Genomic DNA, 16223 nt, shown 5'->3' on the forward strand with positions numbered 1-16223 from the left:
GGTTTGCTTAGATCATCTACTAGTTAATATTGTAAAGGAAACCCCTTTTCACCCTTTCTATTTCTCTCAGGACCCGGGAAACGCTGGCTAGTGGTCACTTCATGTCTGTGATCAACATCTTGATGCAGCTCCGTAAAGTGTGTAACCACCCCAACCTGTTTGACCCTCGGCCCATTCACTCCCCCTTCATCACCAAGCCTATCGTCTTCCACACTGCCTCCCTGGTACAGCGAGCCATGGACGTCTCCCCATTCAAGGTTACTGCTCCCACTGCCCCCTGGGGATGGGGTGTGTCACTGGAGCTGTGCAGTCTAATTTAAATGCATTTGTACTTATCTAAACGTCCATAACCTTACCCCTCCTCCTCCGTCCCCAGCGCTGCGACCTGTCCATGTTTGACCTGGTGGGTCTGGAGGCCAACGTGTCTAGGTACCAGGCCGACGTGTTTCTGCCTTCCAGGAAGGTCACCCGTCAGCTGATCCAGGAGGTCATGGAGTCTCCCGACCCCCCTCCCCGTCCCAAACCCGTTCGCATGAAGGTCAACAGGATGTTCCAGCCCTTACCTAAGGCTGATGGTCGCACGGTGCTGGTGGTGAACAAACCCCGACCCACCTGCCCTGTCACCCCTGCTGCTCAGGCCTCAAGGACCCCTCTCATCCAGGATGTGACACCAACCCCTACACCGCCAGTCCAACAAAGTTAGTACTAAATAGTACAGTGCATTTGGAAAATATTCAGACCCCTTGACTTTTTCCAAATGTTACGTTACAGCCTTATTCTAAAATGGATTAAATATTTTTTTTCCCCTCAATCTACACACAGTACCCCATAACGACAAAATAAAACAGTTTTGCCATTTTTGCTCATTTCTAAAGAATTAAACATTGAAATATCACAGTTACATACATTACCAGTCAAAAGTTTGGACACCTACTCATTCAAGGGATTTTCTTTATTTTTTACTATTTTCTACATTGTAGAATAATAGTGAAGACATCACAACTATGAAATAACACATATGGAATCATGTAGTAACCAAAAAGTGTTAAACAAATCAAAATATATGTGATATTCTTCAAAGTAGCCACCCTTTGCCTTGAGTGCTTTGCACACTCTTGGCATTCTCTCTTCATGAGGTAGTCACCTGGAATGCCGTTCAATTTACAGGTGTGCCTTAAGTTAATTTGTGGGATTTCTTTCCTTAATGCATTTGAGCCAATCAGTTGTTGTGACAAGGTAGGGGTGGTATACAGAAGACAGCCCTGTTTGGTAAAAGACCAAGTCCATATTATGGCAAGAACAACTCAAACAAGTAAAGTCCATCATTACTTCAAGACATGAAGGTCAGTCAATCTGGAACATTTCAAGAACATTGCACTTGAAGAAACTTTCAGTCACAAAACCATCAAGCGCTATGATGAAACTCTCATGAGGACCGCCACAGGAATGGAAGGCCCAGAGTTACCTCTGCTGCAGAGGATAAGTTCATTAGTTACCAGCCTCAGAAAATGCAGCCCAAATAAATGCTTCACTGAGTTCAAGTAACAGACGCATCTCAACATCAACTGTTCAGAGGAGATTCTGTGAGTCAGGCCTTCATGGTTGAATTGCTGCAGAGAAACCACTACTAAAGGACACCAATAAGAAGAGACTTGCTTGTGCCAAGACACACGAGCAATGGACATTAGACCGGTGGAAATCTGTCCTTTTGGTCTGATGAATCCAAATTTGAGATTTTTGATTCCATAAGAGACACAAGTGAACAGATGTTCTCTGCATGTTTCATTCCCACGTTGAAGCATGGAGGAGGTGCTGTGGCGGTGCTTTGCTTGTGACACTGTGATTTATTTAGAATTCAAGGCACACTTAACCAGCATGGCTACCACAGCATTCTGCAGCGAAATGCATTCCCATCTGGTTTGGGCTTAGAGGGACTATAATTTGTTTTTCAACAGAACAATGACCCAACACACCTCCAAGATGTATAAGACTTATTTGACCAAGAATGAGAGTGATGGAGTGCTGCATCAGATGACCAGGCCTTCCCAATCCCATGATCTCAACCCTATTGAGATGGTTTGGGATGAGTTGGACCGCAGAGTGAAGGAAAAGCAGCCAACAAGTGCTCAGCATATGTGAGAACTCCTTTAACACTGTTGAAAAAGCATTCCAGTTTAATCTGATTGAGAGAATGCCAAGAGTGTGCAAAGCTGTCATCAAGGCGAAGGGTGGCTACTTTGAAGAATGTCAAATATAAAATAAATGTTGATTTGTTCAACACTTTTTCTTTTCTTTTTTGGTTACTACATGATTCCATATGTGTTGTTTCATAGTTTGTCTTCACTATTATTCTAATAGTACAAATAAAACAAACCCTTGAATGAGTAGACGTGTCCAATCTTTTGACTGGTAGTGTTAGTATTCAGACCTTTTACTCAGTACTCTGTTAAAGCACCTTTGGTAGCGATTACAGCTTCGAGGTCTTGGGTATGACACTACAAGCTTGGCACACCTGTATTTGGGGAGTTTCACCCATTTCTTCTCTGAAAAACATCCCCATAGTATGATGCTGCCACCACCATGCTTCACCATCGGGATGGTGCCAGGTTTCCTCCAGATGTGATGTTTGGCATTCAGGCCAAAGAGTTCAATCTTGGTTTCATCAGACCAGCGAATCTTGTTTCTCATGTTCTGAGAATCTTTAGGTGCCTTTAGGGACCATAGACAGGTGTGTGCCTTTCCAAATCATGTCCAATGAATTTAATTTCCCACAGGTAGACTCCAATCAAGTTATAGAAACATCTTAAGAATGATCAATGGAAACTTGAGCTCAGTTTTGGGTCTTATAGCAAAGGGTCTGAATACTTATGTAAATAAGGTATTTCTGTTTTTTTTTAAATACATTTCTAAAAACCTGTTCTTTCTGTCATTATGGGGTATTTTGTGTAGATTGAGGATTTTTAAAATTGTATTTAATCCATTTTAGAATAAGTCTGTAACGTAAGAGAAAGTGGAAAGTCAAGGGGTCTGAACTGTCTGAATGCACTGTAAATACTGCTTGAGTCGTTGCTAAATTTACATGGGAAAAAATCAAACATATGATCCAAGTGTTTTTGTAATGGTCTGATCTTAGATGCACTATGCATAAATCTCTCTGCCATTTCCTGGTTGCTAAAATTCAAATAGTTTGCCTAATTTCAGTTTGTGACAAAATCAAGCAAGTGTTGTGTAGAGAAACATTGTACCATCTACACCGCTGTGAAATATATTTTCCATATCCAAACGTATTGTATTTTCAGCTGTTTGAAGCTGGTGTACGAAACCGAAAGTAAAAGACGCAAAAGCGAAACTTAGCGGGAAGCATAGAAATGGCGCACATAGAAACCGATCTCTACCGCTTCTGAGCGTGACAGATCTATAACTTACATTTCTATGTGCATTTTTGGGAGGGCAAGCCCAAAAAGTAGCATGTTACAGCTTTAAAGGAAAATTCTACTCCAACTATATTTTATTTCATTAGTCCACTGATACAGTCCCAGAATGTTTTGCATGTCAGCAGTTAAGGTTTCAAGATATAGGACTTTAAAGAAGCATAGCGTTAACTTTACTGCCGACGTGCAAAACATTCTGGGACTATCAAGTGGACTAATAAAAAAAATATACCAAAATATATCGCATTTGACTTTTCCTTTAACCTTGAATGCCGTTAAACATTTCTTGTGGAAACCTCTACTCAGCCAGACAAACGATTCTACACAAACAGACATAATGTAATAGTTTCTTCCCTTGTTTCATGAACCCTCAGCAGTGTGTTCAGTGGCACCCACAGCCCCTCCTCGCCCGCCCTTGCACCCCAGTGGCCCCTCTGTCATGAGGTCCGGCTCCCCAATGCCAGTCCTGGCCGTACGCCCACCCACCACCTCCTGCAACCCCGCCACCCATCTCACCCCTCCTCCCAGCAACGTTTTGACCCAACGAGTTTTGCTCAGCCCAGACATGCAGGCCCGGCTTCCCTGTGAGTACCTGCCATTCTCACAAACACTCTCTCTGTCGGGCAACAAATGTGCATGAACAGTGCATAAGAACAAACTGAAAATGTATTAGACTGTAAATTCATTATATTTTTATTTTATTTTTATCTCTACTGGTGAAATGAAACTCATCTACATTTTAATATCTACCATTTTTCTCTCTATCTCAGCTGGGGAGGTAGTGAGTATCGCCCAACTGGCCTCATTGGCCGGGCGTCCTGTGTCATCGTGCCAAGGCAGTAAGCCTGTCACCTTCCAGCTGCAGGGCAACAAGCTCACCCTGTCTGGGACCCAGCTCCACCAGGTTCCCATGGCACCTCCACGCCCAGTACAAGGTCAGGTCAGATCCCAACACTAACTACACTACATGGAGATTCACCGAGTGTACAGAACATTATGAACACCTGCTCTTTCCATGACAGACTGACCAGGTGAAGCTAAGATCCCTTATTGTCACTTGTTAAATCCACTTCAATTACTAGAGATGAAGGGGAGGAAACAGTTTAAAGTATGACATTTTAAGCTTTGAGACGTGGATTGTGTATGTGTGCCATTCAGAGGGTAAATGGTCAAGACAAAAGATTTAAGTGCCTTTGAACAGGGTATGGTAGTAGGCTCCAGGCGCACCGGTTTGTGTCAAGAACTTCAAAGCTGCTGGGTTTTTCACGCTCAACAGTTTCCCGTGTGTATCAAGAATGGTCCACTACCCAAAGGACATCCAGCCAACTTGACACAACTGTGGGAAGCGTTGGAGTCAACATGGGCCAGCATCCCTGTGGAACGCTTTCAACACCTTGTAGAGTCCATATCCTGACGAATTGAGGCTGTTCTGAGGGCAAAAGGGGTGCAACTCAACATTAGGAAGGTGTTCTTAATGTTTTGTACACTAAGTGTACATTATCATATATAATAATAATAATATATGCCATTTAGCAGACGCTTTTATCCAGTCATGTGTGCATACATTCTATGTATGGGTGGTCCCGGGGATCGAACCCACTACCCTGGCGTTACAAGCGCCATGCTCTACCAACTGAGCTACAGAAGGACCACAGAATGGCTTATGTCATTAAACTCTAGAACGTGCTGATATAGACAGCCATATTGGTGTTCTATTTAAGTCAGGGGTACAGTATCCATCCTGCACTGACAGGGGTGTCTAAATGGTGTGGTTCTTACTGTGGGCTCCGCAGGTAACGTCATGCATCTGGTGACCAGCGGAGGGCAGCACCACCTCATCAGCCAGCCAGCCCAAGTAGCAGTTTTCAGTTCAGCCAATACCCATGCTGTCCCCACTTCTCCTGTACCCTCGGGAATCCAGCTGCCTTGCAATTCTTCTCAAGGTACAGCAGCATCCCGTTTCTAAGACTATGGTCACTGATCTTCGTTCGTGGTCTTGCCCTGGTTCAGTGACAGTTGTGTTCTTACCTGCCTTTCCTTTCCAGTGCCCTCCTCCGTGGTGACCAGCTCTGGGATTGTGAAGATCGTGGTACGCCAGTCAAGCAAGGAAGGAGGGGGTGTACCCACCCTGGCAGTGCCCCCTTCTCCTCGCGTAGCCCCCCAGGCGTCAACCTCCATGCACCATCATGCCAATACTGCCGTGAGAACTCCTGCCCCCCAGCAAACGGCCCATCGCCACCCCGGGCCCACCACTGCTCAATACACCCTGGCCCCCCTAGAACCCCTACCTCAGTCACAATTAGAACCTGTACCCCAGCCCCCCTCGAACCCCTGCCCCCCTCGTAATCCGACCTCAGCCCTCAGTCAGTCCCAGCCCCCCCGCCCAGTGCTTAAGGTAGTAACGGGACCAGCGGAAACCAGCACAGAACAGAAAGGTGAAGAGATGAATGCAAATAATTATTTTATGATCCTGTATTTACAATCCCTGTATTGAACAAGTAAATTATCCTCTCTAGCACGTGTGAATTCTACGTTGACGTGTGAGGAGAGCAGCGACACCAAATCAGCCGTTCCTAAATCGGGGTCCCATGTGGGTGGATTTGTCCCCCCTCGACCCCGGGCACAACCTCGCCCACCTCCTCGCTCCCCCTTCTACATGGTACTAGCTACATCTGCTTTCATTTACAAATCTCTTTTCTTTTGTTTGTGACTTGTTTCAATCACCGTGTATGAAATTATGAGGTTGCGTATATCCCACAGTAGTACCTTTTTTTTGTTCTGTCAGTTATCAGCCCACAGCAACATTCTTAAATTGACTCCTGTCATGTCCCTTTAACTGTTGTTGTCCTATCAACTGACAAACTGTCCCCTTTCCCCCCGCCAGTCATGGCTGGCAGACAGCCTCAAGAAGCAGCGAGACAGCCGCCTGGCCCAGATCATCCGGATCAACGACCTACACTGCAGCGCCAAGCCCGTGTTTGGCCATGAGGTGCTGGACTTCCTCACCTTCCTCCCGGGCTCCTGCCCTGCTCCGGCCCCCAGGGCCCTGGGTCAGTGGGGTCGCTCGGGTCACGCCGCCTGCCTGTTCGCCCAGTCCCACAGCACTACGGACTACTGGGACCAGAGCTGCGCCCTGAGGGAGGGCATCCACACCACCGAGGACAGGCTGCAGCTGCTCAAAGATGTGATCGAACGGTAACACGCTGACTGCTGCTGTCCACTGTCTGGAACCACGAGACGGTCCACATTTTTAGTTTTATCCCTGCACTAACACACCTGATTTTAACAAATCACGAATCGGTTGTCAGCACTTTCTGTTTATCTTTCTTGTGATGCCCCAGGGATTGATGAAGGGTAAATATGACCATTTCTAATCGGACCCTATTTCCTAACCTTCAGGTTTACGTTCGTGATCCCGCCGGTGGAGGCTCCAGCCATCACCATGCACAGCTGCCACCCCCCTCCGTCTCTGAGCCACCAGCAGGCCGTGTTCACCTCGCTGCTCTCCTCCCAGGTGGCCCCGCTCGCACGCAGTCTGCACCGCATCCAGTGCAACATGAGGACCCACTTCCCTGACCTAAGGCTCATCCAGTACGACTGCGGTGAGTCCCCACTCAGACAACACAACCGTGTGTTCTTCAGAAACTTGTCTTGTTTTACCTCGGCATTGGCTGAGGAATTTTAACTCTGACACCTCAATCCGTTTGGCTATGTGTTTGCAAAGGCCATGACATGAAAATAAACTTGAGTGGAAGTGCTGTTACTTCAGCGATGATACGGGACACAGTCTGTCTCTAGGGTCACTGGGTCAGGGTCACGTTCAGTTTTCCAGAGCAGCGTGTCTTTCAGTTGAAGACCGAGAGGTATTTTTAAAATGAGGAGAAACGGTATGAGCCTTTGAATGATAACACTTTGGTGTGTGTGTGTGTGTAGGTAAGCTGCAGACGCTCCACACCCTGCTGCGTCGGCTGAAGGAGGGCCAACATCGCGTTCTCATCTTCACCCAGATGACCCGCATGCTGGACGTGCTGGAGCAGTTCCTCAACTACCACGGACACATCTACCTCCGCCTGGATGGCAGCACCCGCGTCGAGCAGAGACAAGTGAGGGGCGCCGTGACTAGACCTGAGCTTTATGGGATACTGTTGTTGTGTTGGACTTCAGCAACTCAGTTGGGGGTCAATTCCATTTCCATGTAATATATTTTGGACATTTGCGATTTGATTGGCTGAGCTGTACGGAATTGACCCGGAGATCAATATTGGTCTGAAACTGATAAAGGATGCTGACTGTTGTCCTCCTCTCCCTCAGTCCCTGATGGATCGCTTCAACGCGGACCGCCGCATCTTCTGCTTCATCCTGTCCACGCGCAGCGGCGGCGTGGGGGTGAATCTGACGGGCGCCGACACGGTGGTGTTCTACGACAGTGACTGGAACCCTACCATGGACGCCCAGGCCCAGGACCGCTGCCACCGCATTGGACAGACCCGCGACGTCCACATCTACAGGTACACCGTGAAACCCTCCCCTGCCTCTTAGGCTGTTGAACCAAGCTTAACTCACTTAACTCCCTCTAAGTCAAATCGTCTCAGCACAACGGTCGGTTTTTAGTTTCCTTTAGATTGGACACAGGCAGGATCTGAAAGTCTCCGGAAGTAGCATGAACAGTGTGCATACCTCTACTTTGAAGATATTAATGTGGTAGGCACAGAGCCAGTGATTACTACTCTGCCACTATGTTAGCTAGTCTGTTGAGCATCTGGTGTGACTATTCTCCACCCCCACCCCAACCCCCCCAGGCTGATCAGTGAGCGCACGGTGGAGGAGAACATCCTGAAGAAGGCCAACCAGAAAAGAATGCTGGGAGACATGGCCATAGAAGGAGGCAACTTCACCACCGCTTTCTTCAAACAGGTACGTCTCCACCGATATAACACTCTGTGACGTCGTCCATTCACTCTGAATCGAGGGCAATTCAAGACGAACTACGCTCCCCTCTCTCATCTCAGCAAACCATCAGGGAGCTGTTTGACGTGAATGAGGGGGAGAAGAAGGAGGTGACCCCAGAGCCGTCTGTGCCCCAGCCAGAGGAGGAAGAGACGGGCAACAAACAGAGCACCACCATCTTGGAGCAGGTCAGTCACACCCAAAACACTGGTAATAACAGTATGTAGTTGAGTTTAACTGGTGTGTTCAGAGCAGGTGTCTCTCAGACCATAGACACCTGTTTATACCACACCATACAACAGCAGGAGTCTAGAAGACAACCAGAAACCAGCAGCTGAGTGTTTGGACCAGCACTGACTCCATACAAACCAGCTTTATTTTTATAAAATAAACAAGATTATTTGAGGTCAAATGACTGTTTTAGGAATTGTACAAGTCAGCAAGACACATCAATCTCTACTCCAGGTGGCACTGTTCCCAAAAATGAATTATCTCTCTGCCACAGGCCCTTTGTCGTGCCGAGGACGAGGAGGACATCGTCGCTGCCTCCCAAGCCAAAGCAGAGCAGGTAGCTGAACTGGCAGAGTTCAACGAGGCCATCCCATTGGACGAGGCTGGCGAAGGGAGGGACCCGGAAGAGGAGGAGCTCTCCAAGGCCGAGCAGGAGATAGCGGCTCTTGTGGAGCAGGTGATTGTTGTTCAATATCCCTGTTTTCTTTGGCTATTCCATCTGTGTTGTTTGACTATTTTCAGCTTTTTTGCCAAACCTGACAACCTATCTTTTTTTCCCCCTCGTATCTCAGCTCACTCCTATAGAGCGCTATGCTATGAATTTCCTGGAGGCTTCACTGGAGGATGTGTGCAAGGAGGAGTTAAAGCAAGCAGAGGTTAGATTGATATTTCTCAGTGCATTTAGGAGAGCTTGCCATGTGTCCATATTTAAATGGTTCACCCTATTAGAGACCTGGGTTCGAATAAAAAGCCCATCTCTCTCTGCTCTGTGTTTACAGGAGCAGGTGGAGGCTGCCAGGAAGGGGCTGGACCAGGCCAAGGAGGAGGGCCTGAAGCTGCATGCAGGCTCCTCGGACAACGACGACGAGGACTTCGCATCACAGCCAGCGGAGGAGCCCTCGCCGCCCGGGTCGGGCCGTCGCCCACGCAGACACAAAGAGAAAGGCGCCCCCTCCACCAGAATCAGCGGTAGGCTCCGAGGAGCCACGGCCTCCCCACCGCCCACTTCCCCAGAGCCAGAGTCCGATTCCCCCACCCCCAGAGAAGTGCCTGAAAGGCTCCGCTCAGCTCTGAGAGGACGAGGGGGGACCAAAGACAATACCACCACACCGTCCCGCACAGAGCACCCCAGGGCCCAACCCTCCTCATCAAAGGAATCTGCCAAACCTGCATCCACAACCCCGGCCTCTCCTTCTAGAGACTCCAGCCTCAAATCCGGGTCGGCAGCGCCACCTCTCGGATCCCAGTCCCATTCCAGCTCAGTGCCTTCCACTGCCACCAGTCCTCTAGCTGGGAAATCACTGACACTACCAGGGGACTCACACACCTGGTCACCCAGCAGGGAGAGGGCAGTGTGTATCACCTCAGAGTCCACGTGTCCAGTGGACCACCAGTCATACTCTGCCCAGGCCAGGGACTATGACATTAGGGACCAGGAGTCCCTGTCTCCCAGCTCTGTGTGCCCTCTCTCCCGGTCGCCACGCAAGCGCCAGTCGGCTGACGGGGAGGTCCTGCTAGGCCTTCCGGAACATTCCCCGTCGGCCAAGGTCCTGCGGAAGCTCCCTGGTCGCCTGGTGACGGTGGTGGAGGACAAGGAGCCCAGGAAGAGGAGGAGGAGAGGCAGCGGGACAGGAGGAGGCTCATCAGAGGAGACAGAGAACGCTGAGTCGGGCCGAGTCTCAGACGAGCCAAGCAGAGACTCCCAAACCCCTGACAAAACCAGCCAGACACCCGAAGAGAAAGGGACTGCTTCAAAATACTCAACGACCACCAAACTCACAGAGGACCAAGAATCCCACTCAACACACACCTATCCTGCCAGAAGCTACCTCCCTTACTCCCCGCCCCACCAATCCCCTGACATGCCGGTGCTGAGGAACCTGCCGGTGCGGCAGCGGCTGGAGAGCGAGTCTCGCGTGGCGGCGCAGTTAGGAGAGCTGGGCCGAGGGAGGGGAGGGAACTACCACAGGAAAATGGACAATCAGCCAGGAAAAGACGGCAACGTGTCCTCACCCGCTAATAATGCTAACTCGACCCCACCAGTGAAACGAAAGAGGGGCCGACCCCCCAAAACTCCCCTCAGGTTGGCGGTATCCCAGCCAGAGCATGTATCTCCTCCCCAGCCCACCTCAGCAAGTGAGGGGAGCCCCGCTCTCTCCCCAAAACGCAAGCGGGGTCGTCCCCGCAAGGACTCGACAACTGTAAAGAATGCTATGGGTGCAGGACATAACTCAAACTCCAGCACCACCAGCCAACCTGGTTCCCTGTCTGAGGCTGTTAACACAGAACCACTACTCCCATCTGCCCCCACTGAGCCTCAAACTGTGGCCGCCTCTGCTATCTGCACCAGCCAAGACTCTCTGTCTACCAAAGCTGAGGACTCTACCGCAACATTAAAACCAAACACTAAGACTGAGGTCCTTACCACAACCCCAACTGCTATCCTGGCACTAAGCCCAGCTCAAATCCTTACCACAACCGCTATTCCTGCGCCAAGCCGAACTCGAGTTCCCATCTCAATTCCAATCTCTGTCTCCACCTCAAGCTCAGCAACCATCTCCACCTCGGTTCCAATTTTAGTCCCTGCCACAAGCTCACCCACAGTCCCCGCCTTAAACTCAATATCTGTTCCTGCTTCAAGCTCATCCACAGTTTCCACCCTAAGCTTACCCACAGTATCCACATCGAGGCCGCCCTTTAGCCCTACCTCAAGGTCAACCTCTGGCCTCATTCAAATTCCAACTGCAGTCCTCACCTCAACCCTTGCCCAATTCCTCACCTCAAGACCTAGAGTCTCCACTTCTCCACCAATCTCCACAACTACCACACAAATTGTCACCCCTACCCCCAACAAGATCTCCACTCCTCCCCTTGCCCAAATCACTATCCCTACACCAGCTCAAATCTCCAAAATGGCCACATCAGTCTCTACTCCAACCATCACCCCCACTCCAGCCCCTACACCAACACTCACAAATGTCAAACAAACCCCTACTCCGTGCCCTACCACAATTGTTGCAACCCATGTACCAACACTTAGAAAACTCACCACAACCTCAATCGCAAATCTGACCACCATTTCCACACCAGGCCCAAGTATAATCGTCACCACCGTCACACAAGCCCGAACCGCCACCATCACTGCAACAACCTCCATACCAACTTCTACCAAAATCACCATCACAACCCCCACACCAGCCCCTACACCAACCACCACACTAACCTCTACACCAGCCCCTACCACAACTGTCACCACTGTTACACCAGCCCCTACCACAACTGTCACCACTGTTACACCAGCCCCTACCACAACTGTCACCACTGTTACACCAGCCCCTACCACAACTGTCACCACTGTTACACCAGCCCCTACCACAACTGTCACCACCGTTACACCAGCCCCTACCACAACTGTCACCACCGTTACACCAGCCCCTACCACAACTGTCACCACTGTTACACCAGCCCCTACCACAACTGTCACCACTGTTACACCAGCCCCTACCACAACTGTCACCACCGTTACACCAGCCCCTACCACAAGTGTCACCACCGCTATACTGCCCCCACCTAGAACTGTCACCACTTCTACACAGCCCCCACCCAGAACTGTCACCACTTCTACACAGCCCCCACCCAGAACTGTCACCACCGCTTCACAGCCCCCACCCAGAACTGTCACCACCGCTACACCGCCCCCACCCAGAACTGTCACCACCTCAACACCGCCCCCACCCAGAACTGTCACCACCTCTACACCGCCCCCACCCAGAACTGTCACCACCTCTACACCGCCCACACCCAGAACTGTCACCACCTCTACACCGCCCACACCCAGAACTGTCACCACCTCTACACCGCCCACACCCAGAAATGCCACCACCTCTACACCGCCCACACCCAGAACTGCCACCACCTCTACACCGCCCCCACCCAGAACTGCCACCACCTCTACACCGCCCCCACCCAGAACTGTCATCACCTCTACACCGCCCCCACCCAGAACTGTCACCACTGCTACTGTAGCCGCTGCCACAACCATCACATCAACTCCTACCCCAATCTCTACCCCAACCCCCACCCGTTCCCAAGTACACAACTCCACTACCACCAAAATCGTCACCCAGATATCCACCCCAGCCCCCACTCCAAGTTCAACATTAGTCCTGCCCCTGGCCCAAATTCCTATTACATCTACCCTCTCCAGCAACTCTACTGCTGTGGCTGCCACAGAGAACCAGGCTGTGGAGCCTGCCCAGAATCCTGCCCAGAATCCAGATTCAGAGAACATAATAGACATGGAGGTGGAGACCCAGGCAGTTAAAGTGGAGAAAAAGGCAGAGGATGGAAAAGAGGAGATTAGTGACTCTCAACCGAAAAAGAGGAAAGTGGAGAATTCTCCTGAAGCCAAAGACACTGTCCTTTCCACTCCCTCTCTCGCTGACCCAGAGACTCCAGTGGCTCCTCGGCCAGAGGAAACAGATAAGCAGAAGATAGAGGAGAGTGCCGGAGATGACAAAGCCGCCAGCAAGAAGAGGCCTCTCAGTCGCCAGAGCAGTCAGGAGTCAGTGCGCTCCTCTTCTCCTTCCTCAGTGTGCTCCACATCCAATCCCACCCGGTCAGCCCAATACAAGAAGAGTGCAGAGAAGAGAGCACCTGCCAAGAGGAGGCGAGGAGAGGTTCTGTCTGACCCAGAGAAGGGAGAGGGGAAGACTGAGAAAGAGTCCACCAACGCCACTCGGAGGAGGCAGTCCAGGTCCTCTTCTTCAGACTCGGACCCCTGTGGAACCAGGAAAGAGCGCCTCACCCGCTCATCCCAGAGCTGGCAGGAGAAAGAGGGGGATGGAGAGGGCAACAGGCGGAGAAGAAGACCCGCCAGGAGCTCTGAATGGGGGGGCAGGACTGTGTCCAACAACACCGGTACTGGGGAGTCTGGCAGCGAGACATCCTCTGTGAGAGTCACCCGGAAATCCTCTGGTCCTCTTCCCACTTCGGAGAGTAAACCCCAGTCTAACAGCGTGCCCTCTACCCCTCCCCAGCCAGAGGTCCTGGGAAAGAGATGTTCAGCCCTGAACGCTGCAGCCAAACTCCTTGCCATGCGAGGCAGGGTCGACACCCCTGGCAGCAGGAAAGACCCTGCGGCTAAGGCTGCTGGGCAGAATGTCATTTCTCCCGCTTCCTCTGACAAGAACCACAAGTCCAAATCTAAAAGTGCACCAGCCACTCCGCAAACAAACTGCAACAACAAAGCAGGAATCAGCAAGATGACCCCCACCAAGTCTAGCCGCACCGCCGCCCGCTCCACCCGCCAGTGCCCTGGCGCCCTCGTCCCACCCCTGGAGACAGACAACAAGAGGGGGAGCAAGAAGGAGGAGAGTGAAAAAGAAAAAAAGAAGCCCTCGGAGGAGAAGGAAGAGGGGGGCGAGAGGGAGACTCGCTCGTCCAGGGGCCACAGCGCCTGCAGCAGCGTGAGTAGCGATGGTGGAGGGAGTAGCCGGAGCAGCAGCAACAGCAGCCAGCGCACCCACAGCCTCAGCTCCCAGAGCACCGGGCCCAGGCTCAACAGCTCGCGAGCACCATCCTCCAGCAGCGAACGTGAACGCAGCACCGAGAGGGGCAGGAGGCGCAGCCACAGGAAGGAAGGAGAAGGCTGGGGGAGGGAGACCCGGAAGGAAAGAAAGGAGAGGCATGCCCAGAAGCGGGAGAGGCTCTCGCAGGAAGGGAACGCTGGCTCGGGAGAGGGCACCCCGGACAGGGTGCTGCGCAGCGTGGCGGCTATGGCAGCAGCTCAGGCTCGCACACCGGCAGCCAACACCCGCTCCTCCCGGTCTTCCTCTGCCCAACACAACAAGACATGATGGAATAACAATATATATTTTTTAAACTGGGAGAGGGAGTGAGGGATTCTGACTGGGAAATGGAGGGGAAATGTCCTCTAAAGTTGCTGCTTTGTCTACACTGACGGAGGCCAGAGCAGAACTGTGTTGTGCAGGTCAGTGACCTCCCTCCCTCTTGGGCCCTCTCCCCCACCCCACATTAGAGCTGGTCTCCTCTCCAGTTCAGCCATCATCAACTGGGGAAAGGCTTAGAGATGCCCGACTGTTTGCAGAGAGAAAGGTGCCATCATGGTAGAGCCCTTCCAGAAGTGAGGTGTTGTAGTCCTGAAGGTGGCTTGACTGCACACCGGGGACTTTGGGTGCGAGTGAGTTATTTGTTAGTTCACACTATGTACTGTAAAACATTTAAAAAGACTGGAATACTAAGAGATGTATGTGTTCGAGAGAGGAATAGATTGTGCCCAATATGCAGATTTTATCCTCTGCCAGGGTTATCGGTGGGAATCATTCATGCGACATTCAAAATAATATTTTGAGTGACAGTTGTATCGTACGTTTGAAGGTTTTGACTTTTTGGGTTCTGGACATTTTGTCAGCTGTTCTGACCTCTGTTGATAAGTTCTGGATATTTTATGGTTTCTTCCAGGAAGAGAACAGATCTGTAAATGTGATCTTTGCTGCACTATGCTGGAGCTACTCTTTGCTTGGGCCCCTGTATCTTGTCATTTTCTGTCCATCTGACTTTTTAAATCCAGCCTGCATTTTTCCTTTGCATCTGACATGTCCTCTGCATTTGAGTGCATTGTGGTGTAGTATTTTACATCAATTTCAATCAAATTACTATTACGTTCCTGGTACCTCACACAAATGTAACTCCAAATATGGCTGTTTCTCTCAAGCTTGTTATGCATCTCGAAGATGCAAATGATTTTACTCACTGGCAATGCAGAAAGAAACTGGAGCAGAACCTTGATTTAACTCCTCACCTTTTCCAAAGTCTGACATTATGGTCAACATTTCATGTAGTTTATACTAAAAGGGTATTGAATCAGTGTGAATAAAAAAACATTAGTGCCTATTAGGCCGAGTGGGTGAACGGAGAACAGTTTGCTTTGTAAAGTACTTGACGTTGGGAACTTACTGAGTTGTCATTTGTCACTAAAAAAGGATATGCTTTCTGTAAATCACGAGAAAAGCACCCTATGCACCAGTGCTACCAAATTTATTTTTTTAAATCTGAATTTCTATCATTTCATTGCTCCTCTTTCATGTAATGACTTAAAATGGTGCAGATGGCTCTGTAAATTGTCAATTAACTTTGAGGATTTGTGGGCAGGGTGATGTTTGAGTGAATGGGTGGAATATGGTGATGGTCTTATCTTGATTTGTCCCTTTAATTTGTTACATTCCTTTGTTTCCTTGTAATTCCACATTGTTTTACTTGAAAGACAAAATGACAGTTGAATAAAAGACCAAAAATGTATTGGGTGTTTGGTTGTCTAACCTTTTTTATAAGACCATCTGCAAAATAAAGTGTAAATGTGTTTGCATGACACTTGTATTATACACATCTCAGTAGGTGCCATTTCTTTCTTTTGACATTCTATTCTAATTCACTGATTTCCTCATGGAATAACTCATCTTTAAAATTGTTTTTATATATACACAAGTTGGTCAGCATGGACATCAAAACAAGACTTGAACAAGCACCTATTCCTCACATGGCAGCTTCTTATGGAATAACTCATCTTTAAAATTGTTTTTATATATACACATG

At 49.8% G+C, this 16223-nt stretch overlaps 1 protein-coding gene and 1 non-coding gene across 4 annotated transcripts in view; both read left to right on the plus strand.

Moving 5' to 3' along the window:
* LOC124048278 (helicase SRCAP-like) overlaps positions 1-15929 on the plus strand; it is a 28378-nt gene extending 12449 nt beyond the window's left edge. For 2 of the 3 annotated variants that reach the window (XM_046368898.1, XM_046368901.1), the window contains 16 exons: positions 71-257; positions 377-698; positions 3806-4015; positions 4202-4366; positions 5225-5374; positions 5477-5866; positions 5948-6090; positions 6316-6626; positions 6831-7033; positions 7365-7534; positions 7743-7939; positions 8231-8345; positions 8441-8566; positions 8884-9066; positions 9182-9265; positions 9389-15929. In XM_046368898.1, coding sequence (XP_046224854.1) covers positions 71-257; positions 377-698; positions 3806-4015; positions 4202-4366; positions 5225-5374; positions 5477-5866; positions 5948-6090; positions 6316-6626; positions 6831-7033; positions 7365-7534; positions 7743-7939; positions 8231-8345; positions 8441-8566; positions 8884-9066; positions 9182-9265; positions 9389-14467 — 8035 coding nt within the window. In that variant the 3' untranslated portion in view covers positions 14468-15929. The remainder of the gene's footprint in view (positions 1-70; positions 258-376; positions 699-3805; positions 4016-4201; positions 4367-5224; positions 5375-5476; positions 5867-5947; positions 6091-6315; positions 6627-6830; positions 7034-7364; positions 7535-7742; positions 7940-8230; positions 8346-8440; positions 8567-8883; positions 9067-9181; positions 9266-9388) is intronic. The other variant, XM_046368900.1, reaches the window with a different exon arrangement.
* Positions 8616-8695, plus strand: LOC123989653. The gene has a single exon (XR_006830608.1). It is a non-coding gene; the product is annotated as a small nucleolar RNA SNORA11 (small nucleolar RNA).
* Positions 15930-16223: the final 294 nt, after the last annotated feature.

The sequence above is a fragment of the Oncorhynchus gorbuscha genome, linkage group LG11, assembly GCF_021184085.1.
Source record: "Oncorhynchus gorbuscha isolate QuinsamMale2020 ecotype Even-year linkage group LG11, OgorEven_v1.0, whole genome shotgun sequence".
Taxonomy (NCBI): Eukaryota; Metazoa; Chordata; class Actinopteri; order Salmoniformes; family Salmonidae; genus Oncorhynchus; species Oncorhynchus gorbuscha.